The sequence below is a fragment of the Thamnophis elegans genome, chromosome 4 (assembly GCF_009769535.1).
Source record: "Thamnophis elegans isolate rThaEle1 chromosome 4, rThaEle1.pri, whole genome shotgun sequence".
NCBI classification, from domain to species: domain Eukaryota; kingdom Metazoa; phylum Chordata; class Lepidosauria; order Squamata; family Colubridae; genus Thamnophis; species Thamnophis elegans.
This window is the reverse complement of record NC_045544.1, coordinates 54,585,704-54,602,331: the sequence shown is the minus strand read 5'-3', so window position 1 is coordinate 54,602,331 and position 16,628 is coordinate 54,585,704. Positions and strand designations below refer to the sequence as shown.

At 35.9% G+C, this 16,628-nt stretch overlaps 1 protein-coding gene across 1 annotated transcript in view; it reads left to right on the top strand.

Moving 5' to 3' along the window:
• The window catches only part of SYNE1 (spectrin repeat containing nuclear envelope protein 1), a 300,005-nt gene that overhangs the window by 253,865 nt on the left and 29,512 nt on the right, over nt 1-16,628 (top strand). Inside the window, 2 exon segments of the mRNA XM_032216017.1 lie at nt 13,126-13,313; nt 14,015-14,165. Coding sequence (XP_032071908.1) covers nt 13,126-13,313; nt 14,015-14,165 — 339 coding nt within the window.

The window sequence follows — 16,628 nt, the reverse complement described above, 5'->3', positions numbered from 1 at the left end:
GCTATATAAATTTGTGTAATACATACTGTATTTTTTGGAGTATAAGACATACCAGAGTATAAGACGCACCAAGATTTTGAAGAGGCAAATTTTTAAAAAAAGTTTTTGCATTCTGCAGATCTCCCAAAAATGGCCCATTTTTCGCAAAAACAGGCCCATTTTTTAAAGGGGCATGAATAACCTTTAGGAGGCTTATAGAGTACTCCTGAGGGGGCCCAAAAATGAGCAAAAAAATATGGCCCATTTTTCGCTCATTTCTGCCCTCCCCAGCCCCCAGGAGCACTCTGAAAGCCTCCTAAAGGCTATGCATGGCCATTTTGGTGAAGGGGGCGGGATTTTGGGAGGCAAAAAATGCTGTATTCAGTTCACTGGATTTTTAGCCTCTTTTCTGAGGGAAAAATGTGTGTCTTTTACTCCAGAAAGTACAGTAAATAAAATCTACTCATTTAAGTGTTCAGAATTGATTTTTGTTTATACTCTCAAATAATCCTATGTAAATAAAGGCTTTCCATACATCTACAAAACATATGGTTAGAGGAACAGATTCTTTTTTGCAGAAATGAAATCTATTTAGCATCTGATAGAGCTAGATATATCCAGAGAATTTGGATGTTTGTGCCTATAATTAATTTAAGATCCTTCATTTTAAGTATAATTTATAAGTTGTGTTTAATAATGAATAGAGGTATATGAAATAATACCCTGAGAATATTTTTCCTAGCTTTAAATGAAGTATAGATTTATATTTAGATTAATAATGGATCTATCAAATGTATTGTGTTGAAACAGGGAATTCTAGCTTATCTAATTCTTAATGTCTTTTGATGTTAGATTTCTAGAAGTACATGATTTTTTAAGGACTGTTAGGATCTAGTATTAGAAATTATTTGACTTTTAAAATCTTATATTGATTTCACAAGTCACATATTCCTGACTTGTTTTGCTAAGTAATTAATTAATTACATTTCTAATTCCACACTGTCTAAAGAAGGTTGAAAAATGTGGGATTAAATTTACTTTCTAGAGTACTTCCTATCAAATTTAAAATGTTATAGCTTTGAAAATAGAGGCTCTTTTTAAATGTTATCAACTTCTAGAATGCCTAATTTGATTCTTTTCCATTCTAGCTGTGTATAGACCATTGAGAAATCTGTTTTATTATGTTTTGCTAACAAATCTTTCATTTTTAAGTCTAATTTGATAAAGATTTTTTTCCTTTTAAATTTGACTTCTCTGTATAATGCAATTCCCCTCTTATCACAACTTTCACTGCTTCCCATCTTATAGCAAAATTTAGTTTACATTATTTGTTTTGAAAAAAATGTTCAAGGAGTAAAATTCTTTCATTCAAACATCTAACTTTTACATATATCATAAAATATCATTTCTTTTACCTTGTGTCGTATAAAACAAATTATTCTGGCTTAAAAATATAAATATTTTGTTGCTTGCACCAGTAACAAAATTTCACCTTTCTGCGTTTCCCACCACTTATCTGAAATAGTATCGGTTCTACTGCTTGAGCAGGGAGCTGGTCTAGAAGACCTCCAAGGTCCCTTCCAACTCTATTCTGTTCTGTTAAGTTCCTAGCCTTGATATATAGTCCTTAGCTCAAATCATTTCCCTCCCTGTCCTCCCTCTCCTCCTGCATTCAATTGCAAACCAACAAATCTACAGAGTTTCATAAGAATCATTTTTGAGCCCCTTCTAGATCTAACAGGGATTTTCCCCCTCCCACTCTGTCATCCCTTTATCACTCAATTAATCCACTTAAAGATGATGAGCTTGTCAGCTGGAAAGCTGACAGCCTGGGTTTCAGATCGAGTGCTGTGCAATGGAGTAAGCTCCCATTCTTGCTCTAGTTCCTGCCCACCTAGCAGTTTGAAAGCATGCAAATACAAATAGATAAATAGGTACCACTTCAATGGGAAGGTAACAGCATTCCATGTGCTTTGGTATATAATCATGTTGGCCACATGACCACAGAAATGTCTTCAGATAACACTGGCTTCCTTGGATAAGAAATGAGCACCGCCCACTAGAGTCAGACACAATTGGACTTACTTATAATTTTATTTTTATGTGCTTTCTTATATTAATTTTCTGCATCCCACTTCCTAAATAGGTTTTATCTCACCCATTTATATCTTAATTCTAATCTGAGCTAATATTTTAATACCATATAAGAACTTTTAATCTAAAGGGTTCATTTTGTATTTTCCCCCAGTTTGCTCATATTTGTGTCCGAATGCTCTCCCAGGGAGCTTCATTTTGCAGCTGTTTCTCCTTGGCTTCATCTCCAAGGTTATTCCTTGTCCAAGTACCATCAGAGAGAATCTTCTTCAACTCAGCCAGTTTCATTCGTAACCAGAATAATATAAATTGTTCCTATTCCTTGTGGTTTCAATCTATTATGTTTAAATGGAAATTCCCATTTATACTGAATTCCCATTTTTATCAGCAGTCCTGTAAGAAGCTTAAATGTCATCATGTTTTAAGGCAGTTCTGCTAATATCTTGATAAAACAAAAAATTATGTTTCCCCCCCATTAAATTCCTCCTCCAGCTTGTGACAAAATAATGTCTCTATGAATGTCTCTAATGTTTCGTCTCTAATGGACAAATATGTACTGTAAGAAATAAATTTTGCCTCAAAGAATTTTTGTTCACTAAGAAGTTTAATTATAATATTCCTTGGTTTATTCAGCTTCCCAAGCTTGGTATTTCAAATTCTGCATGCATGTACTATGTCATTTTCAGAAAAGTGTAATTCTGTAGGAAATTGTTTAAATATTCTTACTGTGTAATCCATCAGATTGCCATTCTCAGCCTTTCACTAATACCTCTGATAGACAGGTTGCTTCATCTGTTATGATGATTAATGCCTGCCACAAATATTTGATATCCTTCTCAATCTTTTTTACACTGGAGGCATTTTTAATACTTAAGCCCTCAGTTTAATTATCTTCTTGAGCAATGTCTTGTATTTGCCTTAGGGTCAAATAATTGATAGATATTTATTGCAACATTTTAGAGTTTAGTGTTGGTTAGTTTGGAAAGGACTGTGTGAAACTGCTACTAAAGAATATTTTAAGATGCTTAACTTCAGCCAGTATACCCAAGTACTTAGTCTTGATAGCAATATTTCACAAGAGAAGCAATGAATGATCATTAATTGAATTTTAGGCCTTTTTCCAAAGTATCACTGCAACATTAAAACAAAGGTCAATTAGAAACAGTACTTAAATTTTAAATCTCCACGATAGAAAGTGTCAGCTAGACAGAATGAACATAAATTTAGCTTGAAGCTAGCAGATTAACATACTAAGAGTGTTTGTACAAATATTACTCAAGAAATATACACCCATTGAAATGACTTACATAGCTGTAGGTGACTTGTTACTAGTAGTATATAATTGAGGAACAAAACTAATAATGAATATGAGCCATAGACTTCAGCCTCTTGTCCAGTAACTCTATAGACCTGAATCATTCATATTAGCAATTATTCCTGAAAGTCAATACTGTGCTATAAAATTCATTGTGATCATATGAAAATGCCAGGAAGAAGCCAGTCTGTTGCATGCTGTGCTCATGATTCAGGATTCATTTGAATCTTGAGTTTCAATTTGCATGTCCTCAAAGAGAAGTTCATAGACTCTTCTTTCTTCTTCCTTCAGAGATTGACACCATTCTTAATTGATTTAGACCAGGGGTGTCAAACTCAATTTCATTGATGGCGGCATCAGAGTTGTGTTTGACCTTGGGGGGCCGGGTATGTGTCGCCAGGGGGAGTGGTCAGCTCAACATCCATTTTTGGACACGGTGGCCTCCTGCAACCCTCTGCCAACAAAAATGGGGCTCTGATGGGAGGGAACCTGTCATGATTTCCATTTTCGCTGGCAGAGGCACCATGGATCAATCCTTCACTGTTTTCAGGGCAGCACCATGGGTCATATCTAAGCATCCTGTGGGCTGGATACGTCCCACAGGCCTTGAGTTTGACACCCCTGATTTAGACTATTATTTTCCACTTTCAAATATGTATAATCTCAACTCACCGCTACATAATTTCCCCCCTCTCTTGCATATTTTTGTTCAGAGATTCTCAAACTTGGCCATTTTAAGATGGTTGGACTTCTATACCAGAATTAGCAATAGCAATAGCAGTTAGACTTATATACTGCTTCATAGGGCTTTCAGCCCTCTCTAAGCAGTTTACAGAGTCAGCATATTGCCCCCAACAACAATCCGGGTCCTCGGGCTTCCTGGGGGCGTGGCCTGTTGCCGAGGAGGGCTCCACCGAGCTCCTCAGAGATCTGGTCTGTATATCTAAATAAGATCATAGATAGCACCCCTTTTTGGCTAAGAAAGGGGCAGGGAGGATAGCTCCGTAGGCTAGGGTCTATTCGTAAGCCACAGCCTTTTTCTTTTTTTGGCTGTGGAAAGAGATTAGATCCAACCGGAGCGGAGCTTTTATCTCCAGCCAGTTCTTCTTAGCTGCCTTTTTTTTTGGCAGCCCCAGACAGGCTAGCCCCCCCCAGGACAAAACAAAGTTTTTTCAAGCTAGAATTGATACGGGAGGGTACCACCCCTGTGAGATTTATGCTTTTATTACTATCTTAAATACCAGCACCATTCGTCTTAGAGACTTCTTTGTCTAAATAGACCTCAAAATGGCGATTTCTCTCCGTGGATGATTGATACTGGATGTACTCAGCCGGTGTTATCTTCCTGCAGACCGCTTCTTAACAAAATAAACTCTTCTTCTTTGGAAATAGAGGGGAGCGAAGCGCTGCTTACTTGTTTATTTATTATGGCACCCAGATCAAAGAAGCGTCTTGCTACAAATGTGTCTAAAGAATTTAAAGAATCTTTACTGGAAACACAGCCTTTGTCTCCTACGCCCTCTACTGGAGAATTTTTAACACAGGAATATCTCTTTAAAATCTTTAATGCCTTTAAGCAAGAAATTAAGGAATTTGTATTGGAACTTTATGATGATTTAAAATCTAAAGTTAATCAAATGAAGGCGAATACGTTTGCAGCCGTGTCTGCCCTGTCAGATTACTCTGCTGAAATCGAGAACAAATTGGAAAGTCTGGAGAAGGCTAATTTTAATTTGACTACCAATATTCAAATTTTACAACAAAAAATTAGAGATAACGAAAAACAGCTTATGATGATAAATTTTAATAGGAAGGCATTTGCAATAAGAGTCAGAGGATTCCGTGAAAAGGAGCAAGAGAATTTGAAAGAGACCTTTGCTGAAGCCTTCAGCCATGCACTGGGAAGCCCGGGACTTAACTTTGATTGGCAGATTCGGAAAATCTATCGCCAGAACTCATTGATAGCGGAACAGCGACAGCTCCCGAGGGACATAATTATACATTTCTCTACAAAAGAATCTAGAAATGCGATTGTGCAAAAGCTTTATAATAACAGTTTCCGAGTTGACGGCCAGGACCTGATTGTTTTCAAAGATATTCCCTTTCAGATGTTGAAGGCAAGAGGGGACTACACCTTTTTAACTAAGGAGCTTAGGAGTCAACAGATTCGATACAGATGGGAGGCCCCTGCCGGTATCACGGTTACATTTGAGAATCAAAGATTTCGTCTTAACTCTGTTTCGGAGGCTCAAGATTTCTATTGTAGGATTCTGAAGGCGGGACTTCCTGACGCGCTTGGAAGAGAGGAGAGACAAGCGGAAGGAGAAGGCAAGCGGCAGGCCACGTGGCTGCAAGATGGAGGGGGTAGCCCCTCCTCCCTCGGAGAAGCAGAAAAACGGAGATCGAGAATTTAGACATTTCAAAATGCTTGAGGACTGAATGGGGGCTTGAGACCTCTCTCCGGTAGAAAAAGCGGACTAATTTTTATCAGAAGGGAAAGCTGGGTGAAACTACTTTAAGCTAGATTCTAAATTAACGTTAGCATAAATTTGATAGTGGTAAACATCAGACAAGCAAGGGATGAGGGTAAAATTTACGTTGTTTAAAGTTTATTAGAACAGAAAGCCGGTTGGGATTATCTTAAGATAAGTGTAAAAAGAATGCGGAATGATTTATGTTGTTTAAACTTTGTTAGAAGGGATTACTTTAAAATAGAAGGTTAACTGACTCTTGCTGAAAGTATTATTTGAATATGTGGAATGATCCATGCTATTTAACTTTTATTTGAAGGGAAAGTTGGTTGAAATAGCTCTGAGTTATATTTTAAACAAATGCTAGTATAAATTTGATAGTGGTAAATATCAGACAAGTGAGGGATGAGGGTAAAATGCATGTGGAATGAACTACGTTATTTAAATCCTATTAGAAGAGGAAGTCGGTTGGAATTATCTTAAGATAGAAATTGATTCCTGTGTAAAGTAATATTTGATCTACGCTGTTTAATCTTACTAAGTAGGGGATTTTGAATTACTGTTTGAAAAGGGGGTAAAGAAAGATCATTTACGCTGTTTAAATTTTACTAGAAGGGAAAGTTTGATTACTTGTCTGTAAAGTTATATTTGAATATATGGCATGAACCACGTTGCTTAAATTTTATCGGAAGGGATCATGAGGTTTAGGAAGAGGAACGGGAGAATCTACAGAAGGTTGGGGTAAATAGCAAAGAAGTAAGAGACGAGAATAAAATATAGATAGAATGATTTATACTATTTAAGCATAGATAAAGATGGGGGGCTGAGATCAACACAAAGAGTGGTTTCTTTTTTTTTTTCTTTTTTCTTTTCTTTTCTCTTTTCTTTTCTCTCTTCTTTTTTTTCTGTTTTTCTTTCTTTTGATATATTACTTTTATTTTTTAATCCATATGTATACAAGATATTTTAGACAGAAGGTAGTGCCAGGTGTGGGCCCTGGGAAGTCGGGAGGATTAGGGATGGGGATTTGTGGGGGGTGGGGTGGGGGGGTGTTAACATAGTCTTAATAAGAACAAGAATGTATTTATATACGGTGGTTCTTTTTTTCTTTTATTTTTTTTTATTTCTTTTTTTTCCTTGGTTCATTTTACTTTTATCAGATCAAACAACACTCGAATAAAGGCATACACCAAGGAGGGAGGTAGAGGGAAAGAAGAGGGAGGAGTAAGGAAGGAGTAAGGGGAATGTAAGGAGGGTGTCCGGGGAGTAAGGGGAGAAGGAAGGTTTGAGGGGAAAGGGAAGTAGGAGGGGAGTGTTAGAGGGAGAAAGGAAAGTTGGAGGGGGTAGATGGGGTGTATGGAGGATGGAAGGGTTAGGTGGGGTTGTGAATGATGAGTTGTGTTTCCTTTTTATTTGTTCGTTTTATTCCCTTTTTCTTTTTTTTCTTTTCTTATAGTAAATACCCTGTATATAAATGATTGCAAATGGAATGTGAAAATTGAATAAAATATATTTTAAAAAAAAACAAAAAAAAAAAAACAAAAAAAAAAAAAAAACAATCCGGGTCCTCATTTTACCCACCTTGGAAGGATGGAAGGCTGAGTCAACCCTGAGCCGGTGAGATTTGAACAGCCGAACTGCAGAACTGCAGTCAGCTGAAGTAGCCTGCAGTGCTGCATTTAACCACTGCGCCACCTCGGCCAGCCAAATATTCCATAGATTGGAATACCCAGAATCCTTCTGGTAGCCTCCATTGCTCTCATTCCCACTGATCACCTAGCAAAGTCACATGATACATAATAGTGGAGATTGTAAGGTAACAAGAACCAGCATTTTCAGAAGCATATGGTGCTATGATGTGAAACCTGTTTAGACTACTTTAAAAAAAAATGGAAATATTTTTACTTCCCCTTTTCTACATACTTGGTATGCAGAAACAGATAAAATTGACTCAAGAAAAGCCCCTCATTTGATTTTTAATTACCAATTAAAGTGAGTCAGCATTCACAATAATAATTTAGAACTGGGTACAATCTTGTCATGCCAATAGATAATAAACAAGAGGCATAATGTCAGATTTCCTGGTCCCACTTGTTTGCAGATATGACTACAATGGCTCCGTCTTGGTTTGTTTATCCTGTTATACAATTAGGAATACAGTTATTTTAAAATTAGCAAATTTTGAAAGCTTTTTCTAAAGTTTTGGTTTATTGATCCAGTTACACAATAGTAATTTCCTTCTGAGTAAAATGTGTATTAGATCATGCTGCATGGCATGCAGTGATCAGACACTGAAACAGAGATATTTTGTATGATTATTTGGTAAATTTAGAGCTGCACATACACAGTAGCATTCAAAAAATTCCCTGACAGCATCAGAAAGTCATAAACATTTAAATCATGTGTTTATAATCAAATGTGATTTGACCAGGAGTAGTATTCACTTACCTTCCCTACCGGTTCACAAATGTAAGCGCTTGCTTCGCTTGCCCATGCCACATCCACGCATGTACTCAGACTTCCGCACATGTGCTTTGGCTAAAAAAGTGCCTAAATGGGATACCATAGAGCCGAGGTTGGGTGGGCGGGGCCACCCATGATTTCTGCTACCGGTTCAGGCAAATTGGTCCAAACCGGCAAAATACCACCTCTGGATTTGATCCAAAATGTAGACGGACCACCTGGATTACACTGTAAAGGAGACAGGATGAATTTTTATTTGTTATGTTTATTCATAATGACAAGTGGTAAAGTGGTCAGACTCGTGGCCCAGGTCCTCCCCAGGGGATGCTTAGATCTGACGTGTGGGGCCACCCTGGAAACAGCAAAGGACTGGTCCACAGTGTCTCTGCCAGTGAAAATGGAGCTTGGGAGGGCCACAGGTTTTCACTGGCAGAGGGTTGCAGGATGCCATAGCTGTCAAAAATGGAGCCTGGAAGCCTGTTTTCACTAGTAGTGCACTCAGGCCACCACAGAAAACCCCCAACACAAGTGAAAACAAGCTGGCCACAACCCCTCCTGGCCACACACATCCCACCCACCCACCCCAAGATCAAACACAACCCTAATGCAGCCCTCAATGAAATTGAGTTTGACACTCCTGGGTTAGGGTATCAGACTAGAAACCAGCAGACTGTGAGATCTAGTCCATACCTTAGGTAAGAAACCATTTAGGTAGCCTTGGGCCAGTCATTCTCTTTCAGCCCTTGGAAGCAGACAAACTCTGAAATCTTGCAGGGACTTGTCCAGGCAATCGCCAGGAGTCAACAATGACTTAAAGGTGCTCATATACACAAGTCCATGCACACACACACACTTTTATTCATCACACAAAATTCTTTCCAAAAAAAAATCTTGTTGTCAATATTTCTTAGAATATGGTTCTTTCTTAAACTATATTCAGTATATTTGATATTCAGACTTGATCAATCTAGATGCCAGGCAGGCATAGAATCCAGATATCATGAGGGTTCTTTGCCATATATTGAATCACATTAGCTCAAGCTTCTGCCCCAGTAGAGATAGTTTTGTATTTTAAAAACAAAGCTTAGTTGAACAGAATTTGTACATAGAGTTGGGGGGGGTTAAAAAAATATTTCTGTTTCCTATGCCTCAGAATTAATTTATTGAAATCTGCAATTGGGAAATCAAGGAAAAAGTATGCAGAAGAACAATGGATCACGAGTCTAGCTAGGAATCTGCATTTCTTCTTTTTTTCCTCTATGTGGTGCTAAATGTCTTCATTTTTTCTGAACAAATTCTAATTATTAGTTTGTCTTTAACTTCTTGCTGTCTTAATTTGACTTCTGTTCTAAGTGGAAGAAATCAAGTTATATATAAGGCAATACATCTAATCCCAGTTCTTCATTAAATCACATTGAAAGGCAAATGTATTTCAATTAGTGCTGTTCAAAGACTAGTCTGTAATGAAGACTACTTCATTAGATGAAGTAATTCTGAATAGAATTATATTCAATGCATTTCCAGGTTTTACAACTGTAGTTAAATCTCACATTGCTGGCAAAGTCAGAAGGCATGAATGAAGTAGACTTCAACACCATTATTTTTTAATGCTGTAAATTAAAAATACATTATTGAAAACTGTTCCAAGTGATTTATAACAAACTAATTAAGGTAGAGGGTTCCCCCCCACCAAAAAAATTTGGCTCTCACCTCTTAGTAAGTTTTCTCCTGAATTATTTTGCCCCTGGCTGATAACCACAATTTCTCACAATTGTAAACTTAATTTGTATCACTCTGAAATAGCCAGTAAAATAGTTGCTGTTTTTTCTCTCAACCATCTTTTGTCTTCTGGCTTCCTGTCACCATCCCCACACCTCCTTTATCAATAACCTATAAGCTATACAATCAGGAGGGCATTTTTCCAAGCAATTATTTCTGATGAAATATTGGACTAAATAGTATCCTTTGGAGAAGGAAATGTCAGTTACTTCAATAAATCTACAAAAATGAAAACTGGAGAACCAATCCCCCAAGCAAGAAGGTATTCAAACAGTTGCTGGGGAAAGCAGAGGGCAAATAGACACAACACATATGCGCACAACATATATGGATTAAAGGTGAAAAGATTTCACCATTGCTGATTCACTCATAGGCAAAAGCAAAATGAAAATTTCATGCTATAAACAGTTGAACATGGAATGTCAAAGCAATGAGCCAAGTGAACCTTGATGTTATCACAGTGGCAGTGTCAAGAGTGGACACCGACCTTCTGGGAATTAGCAAACTGGATGGATGATTTCATAGCAAAGAAAAGAAAATTATATAAGAAATAGCAGAGCCACTTTATAAACAAATGATGTTAAAATAATTTATTGATCGATTGATTGTTTAAGGGCCATCAAATTGGTGTTGATTCTTAGCAACTACATTGATAGATGTTCTCCATTATAATCTGTCCCTAACCTCCTCTTCTGCTGGCGCTAGACTGAGTCTATTACATTGCTGTGATTGTCCTTTGTTTCTTTTTCCTTCCACCTTTCCCAGCATTTCATGGTTACATAAATAATATGGTTGGAAATATGACAAAATGTGATTTAACTGCATACAATTTGAAGAAATTACAATGTGACAAAGAGCTTGATAGTAAAGCACTACCTCCACTAACACTCCAGTAAATGATAGAATAATCTCATTTGACCTGCAGGACAAGACAATCAGTATCATAGGGATTCAAGGAAACAGGAATTGAACAGTTCTATCATGATTTGCATTGATACAAAACCAGCAACTTATGTCATATTCATTATAGATGACTGGAAGAAAACTGAAATAAAAATTCAAAGTTTGAACCTGGAATAATGGAAACATTTTATCTTCGTATACAGATGAAGTAGGGGACAGACAAATACTGTAGCTGTAACAAATTCAGTCATAATACTGTAGCAAATCTGTTTTTCAAGCAACTCTAAAATGCAATTCTACACATGGACATTGGTGGGTAAACAGCATTAAAATCAAATAGACTGTATGATCTCAACCAAGTGGGTGTAGCTCTGTTCAATCAACAAAAACAAGACCTAATGCTAACTGAAGCTTGGTCCTGAACTTCTCGTAAAATTTAGCTTAATAAAGCAAGTGATACAATTTCAGTAATATTCCATCTTCTGTTGTTGTAAAGATAGAGAACTGAAATGCATTTGATGAAGTGTATATCTGAAGAATTCTACATTGAAATTCACTCAAATCATTAAATGAAGTAAACAAAAGTATTACAAAACGCAATGTTCATAAGAAGACAAAATGCCTATTGATAGATTGAAAGTTAACTAAGAAAGGCAGAAAGCAAAAGACAACACATAGAAAAGAAAATTCCTGAAACTAAAACTCTTCCATGACCAAAAAGTCAAGGAAATCTATTTACACAAGCAAGGAAAAGAAAATGAAGATGACAACCAAATAAAAAGAACAGTACATTTCTTTAAAGTAATTACAGAAATCCAGGCAATCTTTCCTGCCAAGATAAGCATGATAACAGACAAGGCAAAGTTCTTCTGGAAAAGAAGGATCGAAAAAGAGTTAATTAAAATATGAAGCAAAATTATCCAATCACCTTAAATATCTAGATAAGATGGTTAGACACGATCACTGCTGACATGAGAATGAACTTTCCAAGATTCAAAGAAACGGTCATTGACAGACAATCTTGGTGAATTGATGTAATCATGGAGTAATGGACCATGGAGGGTTGAAAGAGACTGAGGAACATCATAGCCATCCATTTTGTGAATTCATGTGTCCACTAAGCTCTTGGAATTCCAAATTCGTTCTTGCACCAAAGACTACCTATCCCATCCTGGAATATCAAGTACATAGCAACATTCTTGACATTTTTGAGAGAGCCATTGCATGAACATTTCTCACTCTGTGTTCATATACTCCAGTTACTATGTTTTCATTAAAAAAATATTTTTTCCTGCTTGTTGCTCCACCTGATTCAGTGACGCAAAATAAATAAAGCATATGGTTGGAAACATGACAAAATGTGGAGTTAACTGCACACAATTTGAAGAAATGCAGTGTGAGAAAGAGCTTAATAGTAAAGCCCTACCTCTAGTAACAAAACATTTAATTACTAATCTCATCATCCCAGTCACGGCTGTTTGGGAATGGTTGTCATAAAGAAAGTACTTGAAACCCTCTTCATTCATCCCATTAAGGATTTTAAAAGTCAATATTAAACCATGAATGGAACCCAAAAATGCAGTTGGCAAATTGTTACCAAGAGATAATTAGTGGTATTAATATTAGACTCTTTGAAATTACCTAAAGATACAGTATGTGGCAATAATGCTTAATGGATTTCAGTTAGTATATTTGTAGCATGGTAAGAACAAAATGTTTTAACAAAGAAATATGAACACTAATAGCAATATGTATTCAAACCATCTATGCAATCTTTTTATCTTATTATGTTTAATAAATAAGCCACTTGATTAAAAAAATAGAAGTGTTGGAATGATTGAGCTCTGTCTCCCCATCCCTCTGCTATGTGTGTGTTGTGTGTCTCTGTGTGCATGATTTCATTAGTCCTTATTTTTAAGTATATCCACTTGGAATATAAGTCAAAAATCTCGATTCATTTTTTGTGAAACAATTTGGGATTTTTATTAGCCACTAAGCAGCTTAGCTTTTTATTTTCCTTCATTTGTATTTCAGTTTTGCCTGGCTTGTTTATAGTACATTCAGTATTAATTAACTTCAGTTTTGCCTAAGACATTCACAAGTTTATCTATTTACTTACAGGAACTTCAAAGAGACATAGAGAAACATAGCACTGGGGTTGCATCTGTCCTCAATCTCTGTGAAGTTCTTCTCCATGATTGTGATGCTTGTGCTACTGAAACAGAATGTGATTCCATTCAGCAAGCCACAAGGAACTTGGATCGAAGATGGCGGAATATTTGTGCCATGTCAATGGAAAGGCGACTCAAGTAAGTATTTGGTGAAACATCTGCCCAATAATTTTAACATTGATCCCCAGTGGAAAGCCAAATGGGGATCATATACAGACATAGAAGACATATAAATGACCCCACAAAAAAGGTGCCAGGCTTTGAACTACCACATCAGCAATGGACAATCCTGAATAGGATTCACACCTCATATGGTGTCTGCCAAGAATCTCTGTATACATGGGGCATAGTATCCTCACGTCACTGTCTGTATGGGGGTCCCATGTTGAACTGTAGATCACATCATTATCGGCTGAAAACTGCTCCAGTATCTGATTTTTTTGTAATATAAAGAATGTTGTGCTTCAATGGTTAGATGACTGCGACATTAATATTTGAACATAAATCTTTTTGACATTTATATTTTATTGGGTTCCACTAATCTAGTTGAAATGTTAATTTATATTGCTAGTCCATGTATGGCATGCAATACGCTAAATAAATAAATAAATCCAGATCAAACTGGATTCAGCCAATAAATTATGTTTCTTGTTAAAAATAATTCTTGTTAAAACTACCGTCAAGCTTCAATAAAAGCCAGTATTGTTCAATACACAATTTGTCTTCTTGGGCATGTTCAAATAGGTTACATGATTTCTTTATTACAGTAATTTTAATAATTAGATATCATATAATTTTAAGGTGAAATTCAGCCTCTCCTATTTTTATCTTTGTTTCAGAATTGAAGAGACTTGGAGACTATGGCAGAAGTTTTTGGATGATTATTCTCGCTTTGAAGATTGGTTGAAAATTTCTGAAAGGACGGCTGCTTTCCCTAGTTCTTCTTGTGTATTATATACAGTTGCTAAAGAAGAACTGAAGAAATTTGAGGTGATTTTTATCTGTTTGAAATATAATCTGTTCTGATGCTGTCACAGAAGCAAATTTATTCAACCTTATTAGTATAATTCTACTCATTGTACGTTAGTGAAAGACCAAATTCTACCTTAGGACTTGGAACAAAGGACTTTGAAACTGCAAAAATAGATCACAAATTGTTTGTCCTGCCCTAAACTATAATTAAAATGAATCAGCACACTTGATCGATATGCATTGGTCATTGTAAATCCATAGTCTGTAATAATTTAGCTGGCTTATGCCCAATGCCTCCTGTCTACAAATGGTACAATTGACTTTCACCAGGTAATGATGTTATCCCAATGGAACAGCATATTGTTCTTATCTAGCAAGGAGAAGGTACCTGTGGTTTCTTATTGTTGGGCTATTGTTTGGTTTGATTTGCTTCAGTTTCCCTTTCTAGCTCATTCTGCCCAGGAAGAAACATAATGCCACTTGTAAATGGAAGCTTTTCCCATCTCTTCCTTTCTTTCAGTTGAGTCAGAGGAGAACAAAGGAAGTGGCAACTGCATCCTCCAAAGTTTATGGATGTAATGGAAAATATAATTATGACCACCAGAAAGAGAAAATATAGGAAAATGAGATAAAAGACATGATATTACTATCCAAATTATAAAATTTGTACAGATGAATACATCCTGATTTTTGTTTCAGAGTAAAGCTAATGGCCTAGGCTTGAACTCATCCTTACACAATACAAAAATACCCTTTTTATATTTTATTGATTTTTTTTAATTTTGAAACTCTCATCCTTTCTCTTTCTTACCATTTTAATAATTTCAAACCATTGCCATCATGTTTAAGTCAGACTTACTCTTGCTAATACTCAAAGGTTCTTTTATATGAATGAGTCAATCAATTTCTTGGACAAAAACATGCCTTACTTTCCATTCCATTTCCCTTTTACTTACTGAGGAATCATGCAATTTACTCTACTGCATAAAACTCAACAAAATATATTTTAGTAGGAGTTAAATAATTGTTCCTCTGAGCTTTTTCTGTGTATTTCATTTCATTTTCTTTTATCCAAATAAAATGCATTTCAGCTATCCACTTAGGCTCCCCTAAGTGTGTGATTGATGCAGGCATCTTGAAAAAGATGTTCAAACATATTTTTACTTGGCTTTTAACTTGTTTACTATTTTTACATGCTACCGTAGACATTATAGAGTGAGTGGAAATAAATCAAAACTCATTTAAAAGTTTATAAAGAGAAATATTTTGATGTGCCTAATACAAGAAAAGCTGCATTCCAGAAATTTTATCTTCTGTACTTTTTATAGACGATAGAGTTGTTTACAAAGGCAAAAGAATTGTCATATTTAAGCCTTGCATTTCTCCAAAATAAATACAGTTAGTTTTTATCTGAATAGTAAAATGCAATAGACATTTGAAAGAGTTTGCTTTTTTGAAAAGTCTCAGCTAAAGTATACATTGAGCAAGCTAGAATACATAGAAGTGTATTATTGTAAGACAGTAGAAAATCTTACAGCTGCCATTCCTCTGGACAAATGTTAGCAACAGATGAAATTACACATATGGTTGACTCAACATAAGCCTCCTTGTTTAAAATCTGTAGTCTTTCTTACTGATTCAAACAGGTGGATTTGTTTTTCTGGATTTGTTTTATTAACATTTTTTTGCTGTTGTCCAACTGACTTCTTCATATAATTTCCACTGTAGCCTGTCTCTTTTTACTTAATCTGCCCTCCTATATCCTTTCTGCACTGACATTTAAATTGAGTTGCTTGATCATTTATGAGATGCAACCTTGGAAGATATTTGCTGCTTCAGATTACATAGCTCCCTTTTGGCCTTGGCTGCAACCTGCTGCACAAATGCCTATTTTCATTTTAATCATGTTGATTGCTAATAAAAAGGAGCAGAAATAACTCAAAGTTAATGTTGATGGCCATGAATGTGCCTATAGATCATTTTGTTCTGTTACAGCTGGTGATTCAAGAATAGCATTTAATCCCCTGATCTCTCCTTGGTAGATCCTGAGTGCACGTTCTGTTTTCTCTCTTTATTGTGGTCTACTTATGCAGACTAATTTTATGTGATAGAATAACATTACCATGCATTCAAACTTATTGACTTAACAAACTATGTCTATCTTTATTCTGAGGCTGTAAGAAATCCATTCCATTATTTTAATTGTATTAGCACTTTGTCACAAAGTAAAGGACTATAAAGAAACAGTTAAACATGTTTGTATAAAGTTATTTGTTGGGATCCCATTGCCAAATGGTTCCTACTTCCAAAATACCATGTTTTATAAAAATGTACTACTTCACTTTAAGTATCAATATGCACCTGAATTTTTAAAAAGTTCTGTTTGATAATAGTTGGTATAGCACAGTGATTTCATGTACTGCATAACAAAAATTGCTGCCTACTGTATATACTTTGGCATAGGGAAAAATATACTTCAGG